This window comes from Silene latifolia, chromosome 2 (assembly GCF_048544455.1).
Source record: "Silene latifolia isolate original U9 population chromosome 2, ASM4854445v1, whole genome shotgun sequence".
In the NCBI taxonomy this organism is placed as follows: domain Eukaryota; kingdom Viridiplantae; phylum Streptophyta; class Magnoliopsida; order Caryophyllales; family Caryophyllaceae; genus Silene; species Silene latifolia.
In genome coordinates this window covers 182,808,887-182,826,930 of record NC_133527.1, presented here as the reverse complement: position 1 = coordinate 182,826,930, position 18,044 = coordinate 182,808,887, and the positions used below count along the sequence as shown (strand labels likewise).

Here is an 18,044-nt window from a genome sequence, read left to right as displayed (position 1 = left end):
CCTCCTTGCTTGTCTACCCGAGTGATTTGCCTAGGGAATCGTAACGTGGAATTATGAATCGTTGTGGGAGAACCGAGTTCTAGGCTTTTTTTTATCATTTGATTTACAACTTAATCCTTTCTTGCTCGTTGTTACTTTTCTTGTTTAATTGCATTTTAATTTGTTAGTTTTGTTGTTAGATTATTATCATTACCTTATTATTGTCGACTTAGCTAAGCCTAAGAATTAGAACGATTAGTAATCTTCCTAGCTCCTCGTGGGATCGACCCTCAATAGTGTACAACGACAATCGTGTATTTGCGAGGTATAATTTGATAACCATCAAGTTTTTGGCGCCGTTGCCGGGGAGCAAAGGCTAGATATTAATTGTTTTAATCTAGTTTAGACTAGGTATTTCTTTGTTACTAGGCCCTTTCTTGAGTAGTGGAAGGTGTTTTAGAAGAACCGGGTAATCTTGAGTTCTCTGAGAATCCATTTGTAATTCCCGAAGAAGCAACAATGGCCGCGGTTCCTATGAGAGACAAGTTGGCTCCAAAGAAGGTGGTGAACCCAAGTATTGTCAAGACACCTATTCAAGCCAACAACTTTGATGTGAAGACTACTTTGTTACAACTAGTCCAAGGAAACCAATTCGGAGGGGGAGCCACCGAAAACCCCAATGAACATCTTAATGCATTCTTGGATAGTTGTGACATGTTTAAAGCAAATGGAGTGTCGGAGGATGCAATCCGCCTTAGGCTCTTTCCTTATTCCTTGAGGGGGAGTGCTAAGGAATGGTTGAAGAGTTATGAGCCCGATTCTCTTAGGACTTGGGATGATGTCTCCAAGGCCTTCTTAAACAAGTACTTCCCACCACAAAGGACCGCGAGAATTAAGAGTGAGCTTCAAGGCTTCACCCAACATGATGCTGAGACCCTTTACGAAGCATGGGAAAGGTATAAGGGACTCCAAAGGTTGTGTCCTCACCACGGGATCGGAGATGATGAGTTGGTCAATAACTTTTATGAGGGGTTGAACAATGAGATGAAAATGAACCTAGATTCCGGCTCGGAAAAGGGGGCATTAGACAAAATTGATCACAAGACGGCGAAGGAGCTTTTTGAGGAAATGACTTCCCGAACTTTTCATTGGAATAATGAACGCCACAAGAGGAAAGGGAGGTCCAATGTGGAATCAACAAACAATGTGGAAGTTAAGGGATTGATAGAGGAACTCAAGCAACAAATTGCTTTGTTGAACTCTAGTAACACCTCAAGAAACTCTTCATCAAATTGGTCTCAAATGTATTGTTGTGAAATTTGTGGAGATCAAGGGCATCCACCAAATGAATGTCCTTTGATGATGGAAGATGCAAATTATATGGAGTAAGTGAATGGAGTGTGGGAATCAAGTCCGGCTAGACAATCTTTCAACAACAATCAATACCATCCCGGAATGAGAGCCCACCCAAATTTTTCCCATGGCTCACAAAATGTCCAAAACCCCACTTTCCAAGAAAAACAACAATTTACACCAAATTTCCAAGCCCAAAAGCAAAATCCCACCTTTCAACCAAGACCACCATTTCAACCACTTAATCAACCCACCCAACAACCATTTCACCAAAATTCTCAACCCTTTCAATAATCCACCCAACCTAAATCAAACATGGAGCTCATGATAGAGCGGTTGATGAATTCTCAAACCCAATTCATCACTCATTCCAACCAAAAGCAAGAGAAGGCCACGTCTTCTATCAACCAACTAAGGACTCAAATGCAAGACTCCCAAAGAGTGACGGATAATCAAATCTCTCAATTGGCTTCTCAAATAAGTTAATTTCAAGCCTCAAATGGATAATTTCCGGGTAAAACCGAGGAGAACCCAAAAACCATTAATGCTATACATTTGAGGAGTGGTAGGGAGTTGGAAGACCGGGTGTTCGTAAAGAGGAAAAAGAGTCGCAAATCGGAAGTTGTGGTTGAACCACCAAAAGTGGTTGAAGATGATCTTGTAGAGCTTGTTGTGGAAACTCCCATGGTAGTTGATGAACCTACCAAAATTATTGAAGAACCCAAGGAACAAGTTGTGAGAACATATGTGCCACCAATTCCTTTTCCCCAAAGGTTGGCAAGGGCAAAGCTTGAGCAAAAGTATGGGAAATTCAAGCACATGATAAAAGGTGTGAACATCATCATGCCTTTTATTGATGCCATCAAGGAGATACCCGCATATGGAAAATTCTTGAAGGAATTGATTTCCAACAAAAATTCCTTGAGTCCAAGTACAACGGTGAATTTATCCAAGGAATGTAGTGCAATCATAATGAATGAGTTGCCCCAAAAGCTTGAAGATCCGGATAGTTTTTCTATCCCATGCACAATTGGATCCATTCAAATAAAGAGGGCCCTATGTGATTTGGGAGCTAGCATTAGCCTAATGCCTCTCAAGATTTTCAAGAAGTTGAAGGGATTTGAACTTTTACCAACTAGAGTTTCTTTACAACTTGCGGATAGATCAGTGAGGTATCCAATTGGCCTTGTGAAAGATGTATCACTCAAGGTGGGAAAACTTGTAATACCTTGAGACTTCTATGTGATGGATATTCCCGAGGATTCCAAAATTCCAATCATCCTAGGGCGGCCATGCCTTGCTACTGGGGGTGCGATGATTGATGTTAAGAATGGGAAGTTGTCCCTTCAAGTTGGTGATGACAAGATGGAATTCTCGTTGGAAAAATCCATGAAATCTCCTTCTAAAAGTGACTATTGTTGTAGAGTGGATGTGTTGGAGGATTGCTTGAATGAGCATAATCTTGAGCCTTCATATTTGGACCCATTGGAAGTTTGTCAAACCAAGGAGGGGGATGGAGTTGATGATGTGTTGAGAATTGATGTGAAGGAAGACTTGGGTGAAGATGACTCAAGAGAAGATGAATTTGAAGACCAAATTAATGATGGGATTGAATCATTCTTGAACTCTCCGGATTCATTTGTTCTAAGCTCTTTTGAAGGTGCACCTTGGTCGGATAATTCTTCAAGTGATTGGGAAGCTCAAGTTGATGCCTTAGAGGTGGCTCTTAATGGAGGTGGAATGGAGTATACCAAGAGTTGTGAGGAAGATGAACTTGGCGCTTCCATATGGGACACTTATGAAGAATGCTTGCAAAATGATAAGTGTGGGGAGGGAAGTTATGAAGAGCTTGATGCCCCTATTTGGGATATTTATGATAATGAGGAAGACTCCCCACTACCACCTCCTTCCGAAATCTTTGAAGAAGAAGTGATTGTCCATGACAAGTGTGGGGAAGAAAAAAAAGGTTGGGAAATGGAGGTCGACGAATTCAAACTTGCCATATTGGGAGAGTTGAAGAGCCATGAGAAAAACTACGACATTTGTAGTTTTGACTCTAGCTTGGAAGAAATTAAAGCTCTCATTTTTTGAAATGATTCGGTTCAATTGAAGAGTCAAGAGAAATTGGACAAAGATGATGATATTATTAACCTCATTGTTGAGAGGTTGACTCCTCCACCTCTTATTCTTCACCACTCTTCTTGTCTTGATGACCATGAGGATGTTTCCTCATTCTATGAGGTTTATGAGATTCCGTCTGTCTCTCCTTCTAGCTACTACATTGAAATGGAGGATCTGAAACACCAAGAGGATCTTAGAAACAATACCGAGATGAGCAAGAGGAAGAACAGGAAGAAGCGTTGGAAGAGAGGTCGGGTGCGGTTTGCTATAGTTTGGCACTACTTACGTCTAGTTGAAGGTTTTGATAGAGCATTTGACCGTCTACTCCGTGCCTTGAGTGACATGGATCATGCTACTTGGAGTTTCAAACAACAAAATTGTGCATGAGAGGTTTGGTGGAGTACCTCAAGAACCACTAAATTGTATATATTCTCTTTCCTTGCTTACTTATACTTTACTTGCATTTTATTTCATTATATAAAAACCATAAAATTTTGAAAAAATTAAAAACACCAAAAACATGTTATTTATTTGATTGAACCTTTCTTTCAGAAAATCAAAAAACCCAAAAAAAATTGAATATATCAAAAATACAGAAACAAGTCTTTAATTTTAAAAAAATTTGAAAAACACACAAATATGTTCTTTAATTTCCCATTCTCTCCCTATACTTTGTTCCATTGAGGACAATGTAAATTTCAAGTGTGGGGAGGGAAATATCCACTTTGTGCATATTGTTTATATTTGTATATATTTCTTTGTTAATTTGAGAAAAAAATACAAAATGCCTAAAAATTGAAAAATTCAAAAAATTTCAAAAATATTGCATTGTTTATATTATATATATTGCATTTGTCCTAACCATTTTGATAGGCAACACATGAATCATCGGAGAAGACGCTTGGTAAAATTCTTCCAATTCTTTCGCTTTTATCCTTCCTTTCTATTTTGTATATATAAGCATGAAGGAGGACGGGATATGTGATGTGGGTGTTCCTTTTGGGAACCGTTTTGGATATCCGTGTGTTGTTGGTGTTTTGTTAGGACTAGATATTGGTTGCATTTAGAATAGAATTGTATATATGTGTTCACTCTTGCATTCACGTAGATTGTTCATATGTGTAGTTTGCATTTCATACACGTTGAATTTCGTATGTAAATATTTGCATAGAGGGTCTAAAAGTGGAGGGTATATGTTGCCGATGATGATAATTTGTTTTGCCTGTGTCATTTCCCTCTTGATAGCTTGTGCCTCTTGATGACACATGTTAGGGTTTTTGCTTGCAAAACCCGGAACTCTAGCTTAACAACCAAGTTGTGAGCACCTTGTGAGACCGTATTAGGCCCGAGACTTGACCTAAGTCCGACATAGCTACTAAAATGTGAGGATAGAGCCCCCATATGGCCGGTCCATCAAACCGGTCCCGTTTAGGTCATGTGAGTAGTCCTCCTTACGTGGTATGTCATGTCAAAACGCATAAGTATGGTGCTCATTCCTTGATTCCGTAGAAGTCTCGATGTACATGTTGAGACAATTTTGTTCAAATAAAGTAGCCTCTCATAGCCAAATAAGCTTATTTTTCACCCATTTGATCATCTTTCCCTTTTGTTTACCCAATTTGTGCCTAAGCCTTGTCATTTCATTTGCCAATAAAATAACTACATTCCATAAACATCTCACCTTTGCTGAGTAGTTCGTCTTTGTAGTTGTTTTAAGGAGTATAATTGGGAAGGAAATATGATTTTTATTGAGGAGAACGGTCCTAAATATCACAAAAGTGAAATGAAGCTTGATGGTTGACCAATTTTTGCATTATTAAGAGGTTACAAGAAAAAGAAGAAAAGAAAAAAAAAATGAAAATGAAGAAAAGAAAAACAAATAGAAAAAGAGAAAAATAAAATGAAAAAGCAAAAAGAAAAGAATGTATATTTTTGTCTCAAATAAAGGGTTGGTAAATTGCAAATCGAGTTTGCTTTGAAGAGGATTGAATAATTTTTGGAAATGACAATCTTGTCATATTTTGTGAAGGAATTCATTTGCATTGGTTGAGTTTAGTGAATAGGTTAGATATGGCGACTACTCGATCCGATAGCCTCACATGTCATAAAACGGTGTTTGCACCGATCCATTTTCACCTAACCTAAGCCACATTACAACCCGGTTGTCTCTTGTATATGCATCATTTGGCATTTCTCTTACGGATATTGGATATAGTACCATATTAGATTGCGGGCATGCTTCGCAAGTCGAGTTAGGAGAGTGATTTTGGTTACATTTTCTCACAAAAATCATCCCGTTCTTTCATTTGAGTGACTAGTGAAACCCGTGAGAGTCGGGCTTTGGTCTCCTTTTGGTCAAAGGTTTGATATGGAGTCGAATCTTGCGTGTGTCGTGTCATTCTTGGGAGTATAGCGTAGTACTTCCCCTTTCCCGCCTAGAATTTGTTTCTTAGGCACCCTGTGTTGTCAATTTTGGTTACTTGAGCTTGAATTAGGGAGTCGACACCTTGTTAAGACCCGGAGGCGACATCCCCCACTAATGACTCTCTTTGTTCGGTTTTTGGAAGAAAAACGGCCGCTTAGATGAGGAAAGCGGTTTGACTTTTTGTGATGCATCTTATATGTTGATTCGTGCTTAAATGTCGGATGTATCGAAAATTTTCCGCAAGCCCTCACTTGCCTTGCATCGGAATGCATACCTCATTGTGTTTTGGTGTGAGTTGAAGGGACGGAGAAGGCCCGTTAATAGCCTCTCATCGGATATTATTAGTTTAGCTAGTCTTTATATTAAAAGTCTTAGTCTAATTTAATGAGCTTACTCGAGGACGAGTAAGGTTTAAGTGTGGGGAGATTTGATAAGTAACATTTTAGTTGTATATTACCCTGCATTTATACCTTATTCCGACTCGATTTTGTGTGCTTAAATGTCTAAAAAGCTCATTTAATCACTAATTTATAATAACTAGTCGTATTAGTTTATAATAAATAATTAATTGTATTTATGTATAATATTAGTATTAGTATTATTATATTAATTTAATGTGCAGGCAAGACGGGAAAGTGAGGCGGAAGAGCAAGACGGGATTATGAGAAGAAATGGCGGAGGTGAAAATAGGCTAAATCATGGAAAAATAAACTAAGTAAATGAGCAGCTGCTAATTTCAGACGGTCTTTGCTGACCTTTTACTACCACCTCCGACCACCGTGGCAGGCACCACTTGTAACACCCCCATACTCCAAGTGCCTTACCAGGACCACTCGGGTATGAAGACATCACCATCTCGGTTGCCCGAGGTATGATAATCAAATAGACAAAACAGAAACAACGTTTATTATAAATAGTTTAATGAATGAATACAATTCTCAAAACCAAACCAAAGTATGATACAATATTCTCAAAGACTGTTCTAACTGAAATGTAAATAAACTAAGGCTACAGCGGAAGACTCCTATCATCTGTCGTGGCATCCCAGCTATCCCAGTACTCATCTCTATACCTGCTCAATATCTGCTCACCATCCCCGAATGGATCACCGCAGGTTTTACAAAACAACACCGGGGTCAGTACTAATCACACAATCAATATAAACAAAGAATAACAAGACAAACATACAGCTGAACTATCACACACACACACACACACACCACCAACTCCCATCATCTCAATACCGATCGTCCACTTTGGACTACCACTGCTGGGGGACCGCAGCCGTTCCCACCTAAGCCCCGCTCATCGTACGAGCGATAACCCTGTCCATTAATGTGCACATCCCCTTTCGTGGCGGGTTCCACGAAGGGCGAAACTAGGGCGTGAGATCACTCCCGCAAGTGACCCCACTCAGCCGAGAACGCATCTCGAGAGCCATAGAAACCAATCACAAACACAATCACAATCACAATCACAATCATCGTATCACACAACTAACTACAACACATCACCAATATCCCATTATGGGACTAATACTGAGTAGGAAATCCTACCTGGAAAGCACAACACGCAGACGGTATCTACAATTTGTATCAAAACGGCTCCTCTACGAATTCTCCTCCTACCATACAACACATAGATGCTACCATTCAAATACTACTCATAAAAACCCCCAATTCCTAAATTAGGGTTTCATCAATCTTAACAAAACATTATATAAATTATATTAAAAGCTTACCCTCGACGCAAGGAATCCAACGACGCGAACTACGATACGAACGACCGATCGAACTCCGGAATTGTCAAGAACGCGATTAGGAAGAAGACTAGTTGCTTTCTCTCTTAAACAGGTTTTAGGTTTTGTAAAAAGTGATTCAAAACAATTACGAATATGTTTAAATACCTTAATCGCGTAATTAACAAACCCGAGAAAACTCCCCCGTAAAACCGGACACTCGATCGAGTACCCAAGGTACTCGATCGAGTACCCCCCTACTCGATCGAGTGCCCCACTACTCGATCGAGTACCCAACAGTCGAAACTATTTTATTCCGCAACTTGCCCTTACTCGACAGAGTAAAGGCTACTCGATAGAGTACCCCAAGACATATAAATACGGAGTATTACGGTCTTCCCTCCTTAAAAGAACTTCGTCCCCCGAGTTCAACCCATACATAAAAACAACCATACTGACTCGACCAAGACACAACAACTTAGCTAAGGACTCAAGAACTCGACCGAACATAGAACATGAACTCTTAACCCCCACTCTACCAACTATGTTTACTTCCACCACATGATCACTATATCGTATCTACCACATATATATATATCTCACGACACCAACTCCATACATAATCAATTACCATCCTCTAATGCTGCTAGCTCCATAATATCGTCAACTATCAAACCTAAAATCAAGACACTCATAGACATCAAACGGAATGTTACATTCTACCACCCTTAAAAGGAACTTCGTCCTCGAAGTTTACTCACACTCATAAACATCCCCGTTCAACTGCCAAGACTATCGAACTCATAACCATCATCATCCAACTGTCAACACTATCCAAATATTCTCACACTCATAAACATCCTCGTTCAACTGCCAAGACTATCGAACTCATAACCATCATCATCCAACTGTCAACACTATCCAAATATTCTCACACTCCTAAACATCGAACTACTACCAGTCCGGTCATGACCTTTAACAAAATTAACCACAACACGAATCAACCTTTTATTCGACATCAAGACTCAAACTTCCAAATATATTACCATATGCACACCCATCAAAATCTCTTTTATCACATCCTACTCCTCTTAAGATAAATGTTACGTCCTCGTAACTCACTAATACTAAATCCTAGGTACATCTCATTACCCTCTTTACCACCACATGTGCAAGACAACCGTTTATAAACCAAACACTCACCATGCATATATCTAAGGCTCTCTTACTTAAACAATTCTCATACTTTAATTCACTCATCAAACCACCTAACTTATACCTCAAAATCTTTAGCTTAACCCAAAACTTCAACTCTTCCACATTACCGCAACACGACATACCTCTCTATATAAACTATATAAAACTCTCATTGCCAAAAGCATAACTCACGATCCACACTTGTTACGTACACTCACACTAGATCCTCAAGTTCTTTCTTCCATTACCGCAAAACTCATACATAACTCAACATGGCACTAATTCCCCAACACCCTACACTCACTGTTTTCAATAAAGGATTATGAACCACCTGCATCTTTCGGATCATTACCACACATGTTCTACGACTCACTTGCCATTACCATGTCTACTGAAACCTTAACTAGAACAGGATCAAAATTACTGTAACAACCTCTCACAACCGTGCCCATCAATAGAACATCACTATACCATGACAACAACGAAAACATTTTCAACTCTATTTCATATCATACTCTACCTCATTCTTAACTTAACCTGGTAAAAAGAAAACATCAATAAGCAAGACAACTGTCTATCTGCACAAACTGAAACTCGCAGGGGGCAACATCAAACAAAGCAACAATCTATGTATAACTGGTATGTACTTTCGAAACTCGAATCATAATCATCCCGCCTACTCCACCACAACCGGTGACGGCATCACAACACCGCCACCAACAGCCACACCGTAGTGCGAAAATACCCGCATCACAACACTATGTACCGTGCCCGGATCACCACCCGAGGCATCACAACCACACCGATAGACATCACAACTGCATACAATTCCCATAAACACTGACTCAGCATAACTTTTCAGACAAGAAAAACTTACTCAAATCCACTTATTAAATCACCACGCATCATATGATATGGATAAACAGATAAGCATCTCATGAACATCATCTCTACCATTTCACGGAATACACGCGTGTTATTAATACACACAAAATTATAACTAGCCATGTTAAATTAATCAAATTATTACCCTTTTGGATATCATTCAATTAGTATACCGTACCCAACATAAATTACAAAACAATCATATAACAACTTTATAATTATCACACCATACCACTTCTTGTGAGGTCAGAACCTCACACAAACATTTATATATAACATAGACCCATAATCACGTCCAACCAATCAATCCTGATCACGTAAGTTACCACTCAACCAAGGTTACCTGTCACCCGAGCTTAACTCGCATGCCCCTCATCACATTCTTCCATTCGCATGCCCAACACCTTCTGCCATACATAACCATATAGCTAACACTCACTATGAGAAACCGCCTCCCAAGACTATGTCTTATACTTCCTCACAACCATACTTATCAATTCAGTCTCTACAAAATCAGCCTCTTTAGAATTACCATCTCTCTAACATACCGTCACTCTTAACCATTAGTCAAAAACCATAACACTACCACTATCCGGACATTGAACCCTTTTCACTCATCTCTAAACATCACGATTTCTTTCCTATCTTTGGTTAACATCCCAAACAACGAACAACAAACCCATCAACAAAATTACCTCAACATTATTCCCAATACTATCTTATTTGTATTGTCATCTAACTCTCCACCAAAATCTCATATCATGCAGGTATTCTACCAACTTCTTGCTTTCCTTAATTCCTCAAAACTCAAAACTAATCATGTTGTTCGGAACTTCTATATAATCAGAAACTCAAATCCTCATGATAGTATCATACATCTCGACGATTCCTTACTTTTATATCACATAACCTCGGTGGACATTTCCTTAGTTTTATTCCCCTCATTCTTTTCTTTTGCCCTTGACAAAATCCCTTATTAACTCAACTCTTCATTATTTCTATCTAACTCTCTAGTGCTCCGGTTACCTTCTCATTGTTCAAGAACTCACATCTCATTATTTTTTATCGATATCATCTCCCTCTTCCTTACCATAGATATCCTCTTATTATGCTATCACTCACCCTTGCCACTAATTTATCCAAAAAATCAACGTTCACTGTTCAAACAATTGCATCTCCTTTGTACCTCTCTAGAAATCCAAATTTATTTCATACCATTAATTGCCCAAGGAAGTCACACATTAGTTTTACCTCTTAATGAACCAAATCTCCCAATCTCACTCACTATCTGCAAATCTACGTCGCGACATGCCTCCATTAAGTTCGCTATATACCACTATTTCCAAACGACCTTTCATTACATATGTTCTTACTCAACACTATTTCTAACCATCTCCCTCCATAATATATTATACATCTCAGGTTGCTACTATCCACATCCTTTCTTTCACTCTTTTCATTCTCACGTTCCTTAAACTTACATCATGCCTTGCTCACATTCACTTACATTTTCATTACTCAACATACAATCATGTCACTCATCTCGTCTCACACAACATGCTCTATACCTCAATTAAGTCTTGCCAATCCCAACACATATAAATCATGTCCTCCCCACCGAACTCATACTCATCATAGGTGCCACTCTTTACACCACAAAATTGGGTAACTTACGCGTCAAGACCAACATACATGTAAAACAATGCATAAAGAAGCAAAATGACGCCTTTGAATTAAACATAATATGCAACGAAGTCAAAAGATAAGCATATGACCCAAAACAGGGTCACTAGATCGAAATACAGCCACTCGATCGAGTAAGTGACTTACTCGGTCGAGTAGGTGAAGATCGAAAGCACGTAAACAAATTACCAGGGCTACTCGATCGAGTACCCAAGGCTACTCGATCGAGTACCCCCTACTCGATCGAGTATCTTAGTTACTCGATCGAGTACCCTAATTCTCAAGACCTGTCCAGTTTTCGTAAAACAGTCATAACTCACTCATTACTTGGTCTTTTTGGGCGTGTGACCTATCGTTAGAATCGTAAAAGGACAAGCTATCACCTCCAATTGGAATCACATCAAAATCATTTATGCATCTCAAGTTATAGCAGTTTAAAGACAACCTCTTTATCATCGAAAAACACAACTATTGATTTTTACTTCCCAAATGACTTAAACAACAACAAGGTAGACAAAACGACCCGACTCATAAAAACCAATATTGCTAATCTCATGTTACCATCTTCAAAAATCAAGCAACATCATCCATCATGCACATATATTATTCAACTTACCAATCACATATTACCCACATGTTATCTCACATCTCCCAACATACTAAGCAACATTATAAACGCAACATGTGATATAGCTAAGCATGAAATTTTATCAAGCTTTTCATATAATCAACGAAACAGTGACGTCATATTATCAAATGCCACATAGTAATCATCCAACATGCTTTTCTATTCCAACAACAATTCTATATATCTCATCAATATTTCAATTCAAATCCCCCATCCTCCACATACATGCATCCATCAATTCATACAACATACTACTACATAGATACACACAGCACACAATCAGCACATAACGATCTCGACACATATCCCATGGTGACCGGTTCAAAATTGTAGGGCGAGTTCGTGACTTTAGGACGTCTCCCAAGTCTTTGCATTAGCTCCTACAACCTTTACCCCGGGTTCATTTTAATTTGACTCCTATATTCATTAGGTTCATTGGTTACGAGTTTTCGGGATCGTCGCTCTGATACCATTTGTAACACCCCCATACTCCAAGTGCCTTACCAAGACCACTCGGGTATGAAGACATCACCATCTCGGTTGCCCGAGGTATGATAATCAAATAGACAAAACAGAAACAACGTTTATTATAAATAGTTTAATGAATGAATACAATCCTCAAAACCAAACCAAAGTATGATACAATATTCTCAAAGACTGTTCTAACTGAAATGTAAATAAACTAAGGCTACAGCGGAAGACTCCTATCATCTGTCGTGGCATCCCACTATCCCAAAGATTCATCTCTATACCTGCTCAATATCTGCTCACCATCCCCGAATGGATCACCGCAGTTTTACAAAACAACACCGGGTCGCATTAATCACACAATCAATATAAACAAAGAATAACAAGACAAACATACAAATTGAACTGTCACACACATGCACACACACACCACCAACTCCCATCATCTCAATACGACCGTCCACTGGACCCCACCGATGGGGGACCGCAGCCGTTCCCACCTAAGCCCCGCTCATCGTACGAGCGATAACCCCGTCCATTAATGTGCACATCCCCTTTCGTGGCGGGTTCCACGAAGGGCGAAACTAGGGCGTGAGATCACTCCCGCAAGTGACCCCACTCACCGAGAGAGAACGCATCTCGAGAGCCATAGAAACCAATCACAAACACAATCACAATCACAATCATCGTATCACACAACTAACTACAAGACATCACCAATATCCCATTATGGGACTAATACGAGTAGAAATCCTACCGGAAAGCACAACACGCAGACGGTATCTACAAATTTGTATCAAAACGGCTCCTCTACGAATTCTCCTCCTACCATACAACACATAGATGCTACCATTCAAATACTACTCATAAAAACCCCCAATTCCTAAATTAGGGTTTCATCAATCTTAACAAAACATTATATAAATTATATTAAAAGCTTACCCTCGACGCAAGGAATCCAACGACGCGAACTACGATACGAACTGACCGACTGAACTCCGGGAATTGTCAAGAACGCGATTAGGAAGAAGACTAGTTGCTTTCTCTCTTAAACAGGTTTTAGGTTTTGTAAAAAGTGATTCAAAACAATTACGAATATGTTTAAATACCTTAATCGCGTAATTAACAAAACCCGAGAAACTCTCCCCGTAAAACCGACACTCGATCGAGTACCCAAGGTACTCGATCGAGTACCCCTTACTCGATCGAGTGCCCCACTACTCGATCGAGTACCCAACAGGTCAGAAACTATTTTATTCCGCAACTTGCCCTTACTCGACAGAGTAAGGGCTACTCGATAGAGTACCCCAAGACATATAAATACGGAGTATTACACCACTCACCCCCACTGACCACCCTCCACTTCCAACATCACATCCCAACCATCCAGGACCACCATGGACCACCACGAACCCTTCTTCCACCCCTAGCCACAAACATACAATTACAACCATTTCATGCGACCATCTTTCAACCACCACCAAAGCCACTTCTAGCCACTGTGGGAGCCACCCATCACCACCAATAACATCCTCCCACTTCCAACTTTACAACCCAACCTCTCATCACCATCATTGACCACTATGGAAGCCACCACGATCTCCCTTATACCCCCTGTCCATCGACATCAACAAACAACAACCATAATTTAACCCATCTTGAACTCCACCTTCTAACAACCTCCGGCCACCGTGGACCTCACCAACGACCACCACATCAGCCCATAATCACGACAGCCTAGATCTCCGCCACCACCGACCACCACAGCAGCGGCCAAAGCCATCACGACCTCCCCTTCAACTGTCCGCAAACAATCAACAAACAACCCTTTGTACTCCATGCCGGTTCACCGGCATCCGACTACCCCTACCGGCAGCCACACACCATATTTTGCTCCTTTTTGTCAATGTCTCGCTACCGGTGCCATCACCGCCAGCCGGCACACCGGACACGCACCACCACATCTTAATCTCGCATGTCACTTTTGCTACTCTATGTCGGTTGCCATTCTGCCGGTGTACCGGCTTTCACACACGCCTCCTTTAATTCTCCCTTTGCTCCATGGTCTCGCTACCGGTGACCTCGACGGCGGCCGGCGTGTCGGCAGGGCCCCCCCTGCTTCCTCAATTGCCCTGTTTTAATCGTTGATATTGTTGTTTTTTTTTTCACGTTGACCTTGGGGTGATTAGCATTAGTATTAGTTATTAGGAGTATTAGTTATTATTATTATTATTATTTTTTATTATTATTATAAGATGCGCGCAGCTTTCATTAAAATAAAAATAAAAGTTTACATGAAATTGGTGGGGAGCCGAGAGACAATCTGGGCTCCCACACCCTTAGCAATAGCAAAGCTAAGTCTAGTAAAAATGTAAGCGGCCACTCGAGCCCCCGCATCCTGAGATACCGAGAATTTCCGGATCCGCTTGAGCAAGGCAACATCATCCGAACCCAGCTCCCCAAGTGAAGAGAAAGAGAAGGGTAGGAAACCATAACCCGCTACCGCGCACAAATCCCCATACTTAGCACACTTTCGCTGAGCAAAGATCATCGGCGACAACCCGGCCCGACACAAAATCGCCAACCCGATCGAGTCAAAGGTGAAGAACCCATCGGTCGACGCACACATCACGCCCCCGTCCCAAGAATAAAGCAATAAATCCGCAGGACGAAGAGAGCCACCATGCCCATCAACCAAACCGATATCAACCTCCTTTCCCGCAAATAATACGGATCTATAGTAGATGTCGAAAAGAGTGTCCCTGGACAAGGTTATGCCGATGTTTAACGCCCACAAGATGCAAGACAAGAAACAGCGTGGTCCCCAAAAACATCCCCAAAGAAAACCCGAGAGCAAGCGGACGGGCCTAGATACCGTGAATAACGGAACACCCGACGATAACCCAAAGACACTACGGTAAGTCCTACCGTTCATAGTCTGACCCAACCCCGAGATAGGAACCGCACGTAACCAATCGGAGGAGTGAGAACCTGCCGAGACGCCATAAAGCAAGGCGGCGTGGTGTCAAAGAGAAAACAGACTACGAGGCGGCGGAAGAACCGTCGTGAAATAAATGTCCGCCAATTTGTTCATAAGTTTGGGGGCGCAATTTCACTAGGTTGACCTAATATACTGAACCTCGTAGTCGCAGTAAACACACCGCGCGACATCATCAAAAGCGGGGCCGCGGCTACAATACCGGAAAGGGCCGAGGAGCTTAGCTCGCAAACCAAAGACCGCAAGCGGGACGCAATAAAAGCATAAAATAAAACATCTCCTGCCGCATAGACAACAAGACCACCAAGATGAAATGGGAATGTAGCAAGGCGCCACTGCCAATCCCCAAAACCCGGCCCTGACGCGGTGACAATACGTTCCAAGCTAGAACGAAAAGCGGCATCAAAGGGAAGATGGACAGACCCAAAAACACTAGGGGAGCAAGTACGAAGGGAGAAGTAGAGCTTAGAAATACCAGTACAAGCTCGAAGAAGAAGCAACTTACATTGCGGGTCCTCAATCCTCGCAACCAAGTCCATTAGCTCAATGGTCTTAGTTACTCTCGTCGTCACAATCTCACTGCTAAAACCAGGACAAGTACTGACAGGTCCTCCCAAAACTGTAACCCCGCGCAATGGCCAAGAAATAGAAGTGGGGAAAACCCCAGGAAGCCGACTCCGTGGATCCTCAACAGGCCAAAAGACCTCCGTCTTGGAGACATTAAGATGTAATCCAAAACGAGGGCCATCCTACCTAATCAAGTCCAAAACCTTCCCCACCTCCAAAGTATCACCCACAATGGTACCATCATCTAAGTACCAAGCCTGCAAAGTGAGGTCAAAAGTGTCCCGGATCTTGAAAACCAAGGGATGCAAAACCAACGCGAAAAGCAAAGGCCCCAACGGATCACCCTGCTGAACACCCTGACAAGACCACAAGCAGTGCTCCCCATAAAAAAGGCGGGCCGGGTTGGAATAACAAAACTCCACCCAACGGGAGAGAGCCGGGCAACGACGGCGGACCTCCTGAAGCATGGTCGAACGGTCAACAAGGTTGAACGCATTATGGAAATCAACCAGCAACATAGAAAGCCCCACCTGAGCCCCCCGAGCCTCAATGAGCCGGTTCAAGGCATGCAAGATAGCCTCTCCTCCACCGGACACACCCACCCCGAACTGAAGCCCATCAAAATAAGAAGATAAAGACGGACCAACCATAGAATCACCAACCTTAGAGACAAGCCATCTCCAGACCGTACCAACAGCAATAGGACGAACTCCACCACCCGGTTTAACGAGTGGTGTGAGAGGGGCGCTGGCAATGTACTCACCTAGAGGAAGAGGACACCGGCCCTCAAGAAAAAGATTAACCACCCTAGTAATAGAAGTGATCAAATCATCGGAGATAGCCACAGCAGCGCCACTCAAACAGTCCATAAGGTGCTGGGCACGAAAACCATCCCTCCCACAAGAAGTACCACGAGGGAAGCTCTGAATCATATCCAAGACCACCGCCGAAGAGGCAATCAGAGGAAGATGATCCCAAGACAGAGGAGGCAATGAAAGAGGCAGGGCGACATGATGCTTCTCACGCAGGGCCACGAGAGTGGCATCGGAGTAGGGGCGACCCCAGAGGAAGAAAGCACCCGTACAACAGCAGTATAATGGCCATCAGACATCTTTCGCCGACATTGGCGGAGGTTAAGCTCACTCAAATCTAGGTCCTCATCCACAGAAAATGAAGAAGGACCCTCATCAAAACACTCCTGCAACAACTGCAAACTCCCCCCAGGTGCCCCCCAAGCAAGGATAGCCCTAGCAATACTCTCCTCCTGATGTTGACGCCGAATAGCAGTCTGACACTCATGATTACTCCGAGGAGCGAAAGTCTTGAGCAAACATAGTGGTAGAACAAGCAAACAAACCCAGCGGGAGAGATCACTAGGGGCATCAAACATCGCATCCAAGGCCCCTTTCAAAGCCCGAGCAAACCCAAGACGACACTTAGGAGGAATAGATTTCACGGTGCGAAGGCCTAAAGACAACAAACGATCCAGCGAAGATATAGACCACTGAACGAGCTCTACACTATCATCAGAAGAAACCGAAGTAGAAGGAGCCACAGGTCTCGGAACACCATGAATATGGAAGGTGTAAATGCCATCAACACACTCCGGATGCATCACAAAATCACCCCGACTATGCCGACATCTTGCTCTAACAGTACGGGTCATAAAGCACACCCCACACAACCAGAGCCCCATCCGTCTCAAAGCACTCTCGGCATTGGAATAAACAGTCAAACTATCAGAAAGAGTCTGACGCGTAAGGTCCAACGCACCATCATGACAATGTCGGACCTGTAAGTGTTTCTGCCAAGCTGCCTTTGTAAGGCCCTTACCGAAACCATCCCGACACCCATGAAGACTCGAAAAAGGACAATGGTACCGTACAAGCTCGGGCATTAAAGGACAGAAAAACCCAACACCCTTCCTCGCGCAAGGCGGTGTTGAACAGCCTAGGGCGACCAACACACCAACCACCACAAAAATGGTTGACAAAAGCCCTAG

The 18,044-nt window shown here is 42.0% G+C and overlaps 1 protein-coding gene and 1 non-coding gene across 2 annotated transcripts; one reads left to right on the top strand and one right to left on the bottom strand.

The window, feature by feature from the left end:
* Positions 1-498: 498 nt before the first annotated feature.
* Positions 499-2,565, top strand: LOC141641750 (uncharacterized). The gene is made up of 2 exons (XM_074450399.1): positions 499-1,364; positions 1,902-2,565. The coding sequence occupies exons 1-2, from the start codon at positions 499-501 to the stop codon at positions 2,563-2,565; spliced, it is 1,530 nt and encodes a 509-aa protein (XP_074306500.1).
* On the bottom strand, positions 868-974 carry LOC141645097 (small nucleolar RNA R71). Its single transcript, XR_012544688.1, has one exon. It is a non-coding gene; the product is annotated as a small nucleolar RNA R71 (small nucleolar RNA).
* Positions 2,566-18,044: the final 15,479 nt, after the last annotated feature.

Bases quoted from the DNA above. Each gene is read 5' to 3' on its own strand.
- LOC141641750 (XM_074450399.1), top strand. From the start codon at position 499: ATGGCCGCGGTTCCTATGAGAGACAAGTTGGCTCCAAAGAAGGTGGTG. The intron at 1,365-1,901 runs GTAAGTGAATGG...GAGGAGTGGTAG, and splicing joins GAAGATGCAAATTATATGGA to GGAGTTGGAAGACCGGGTGT.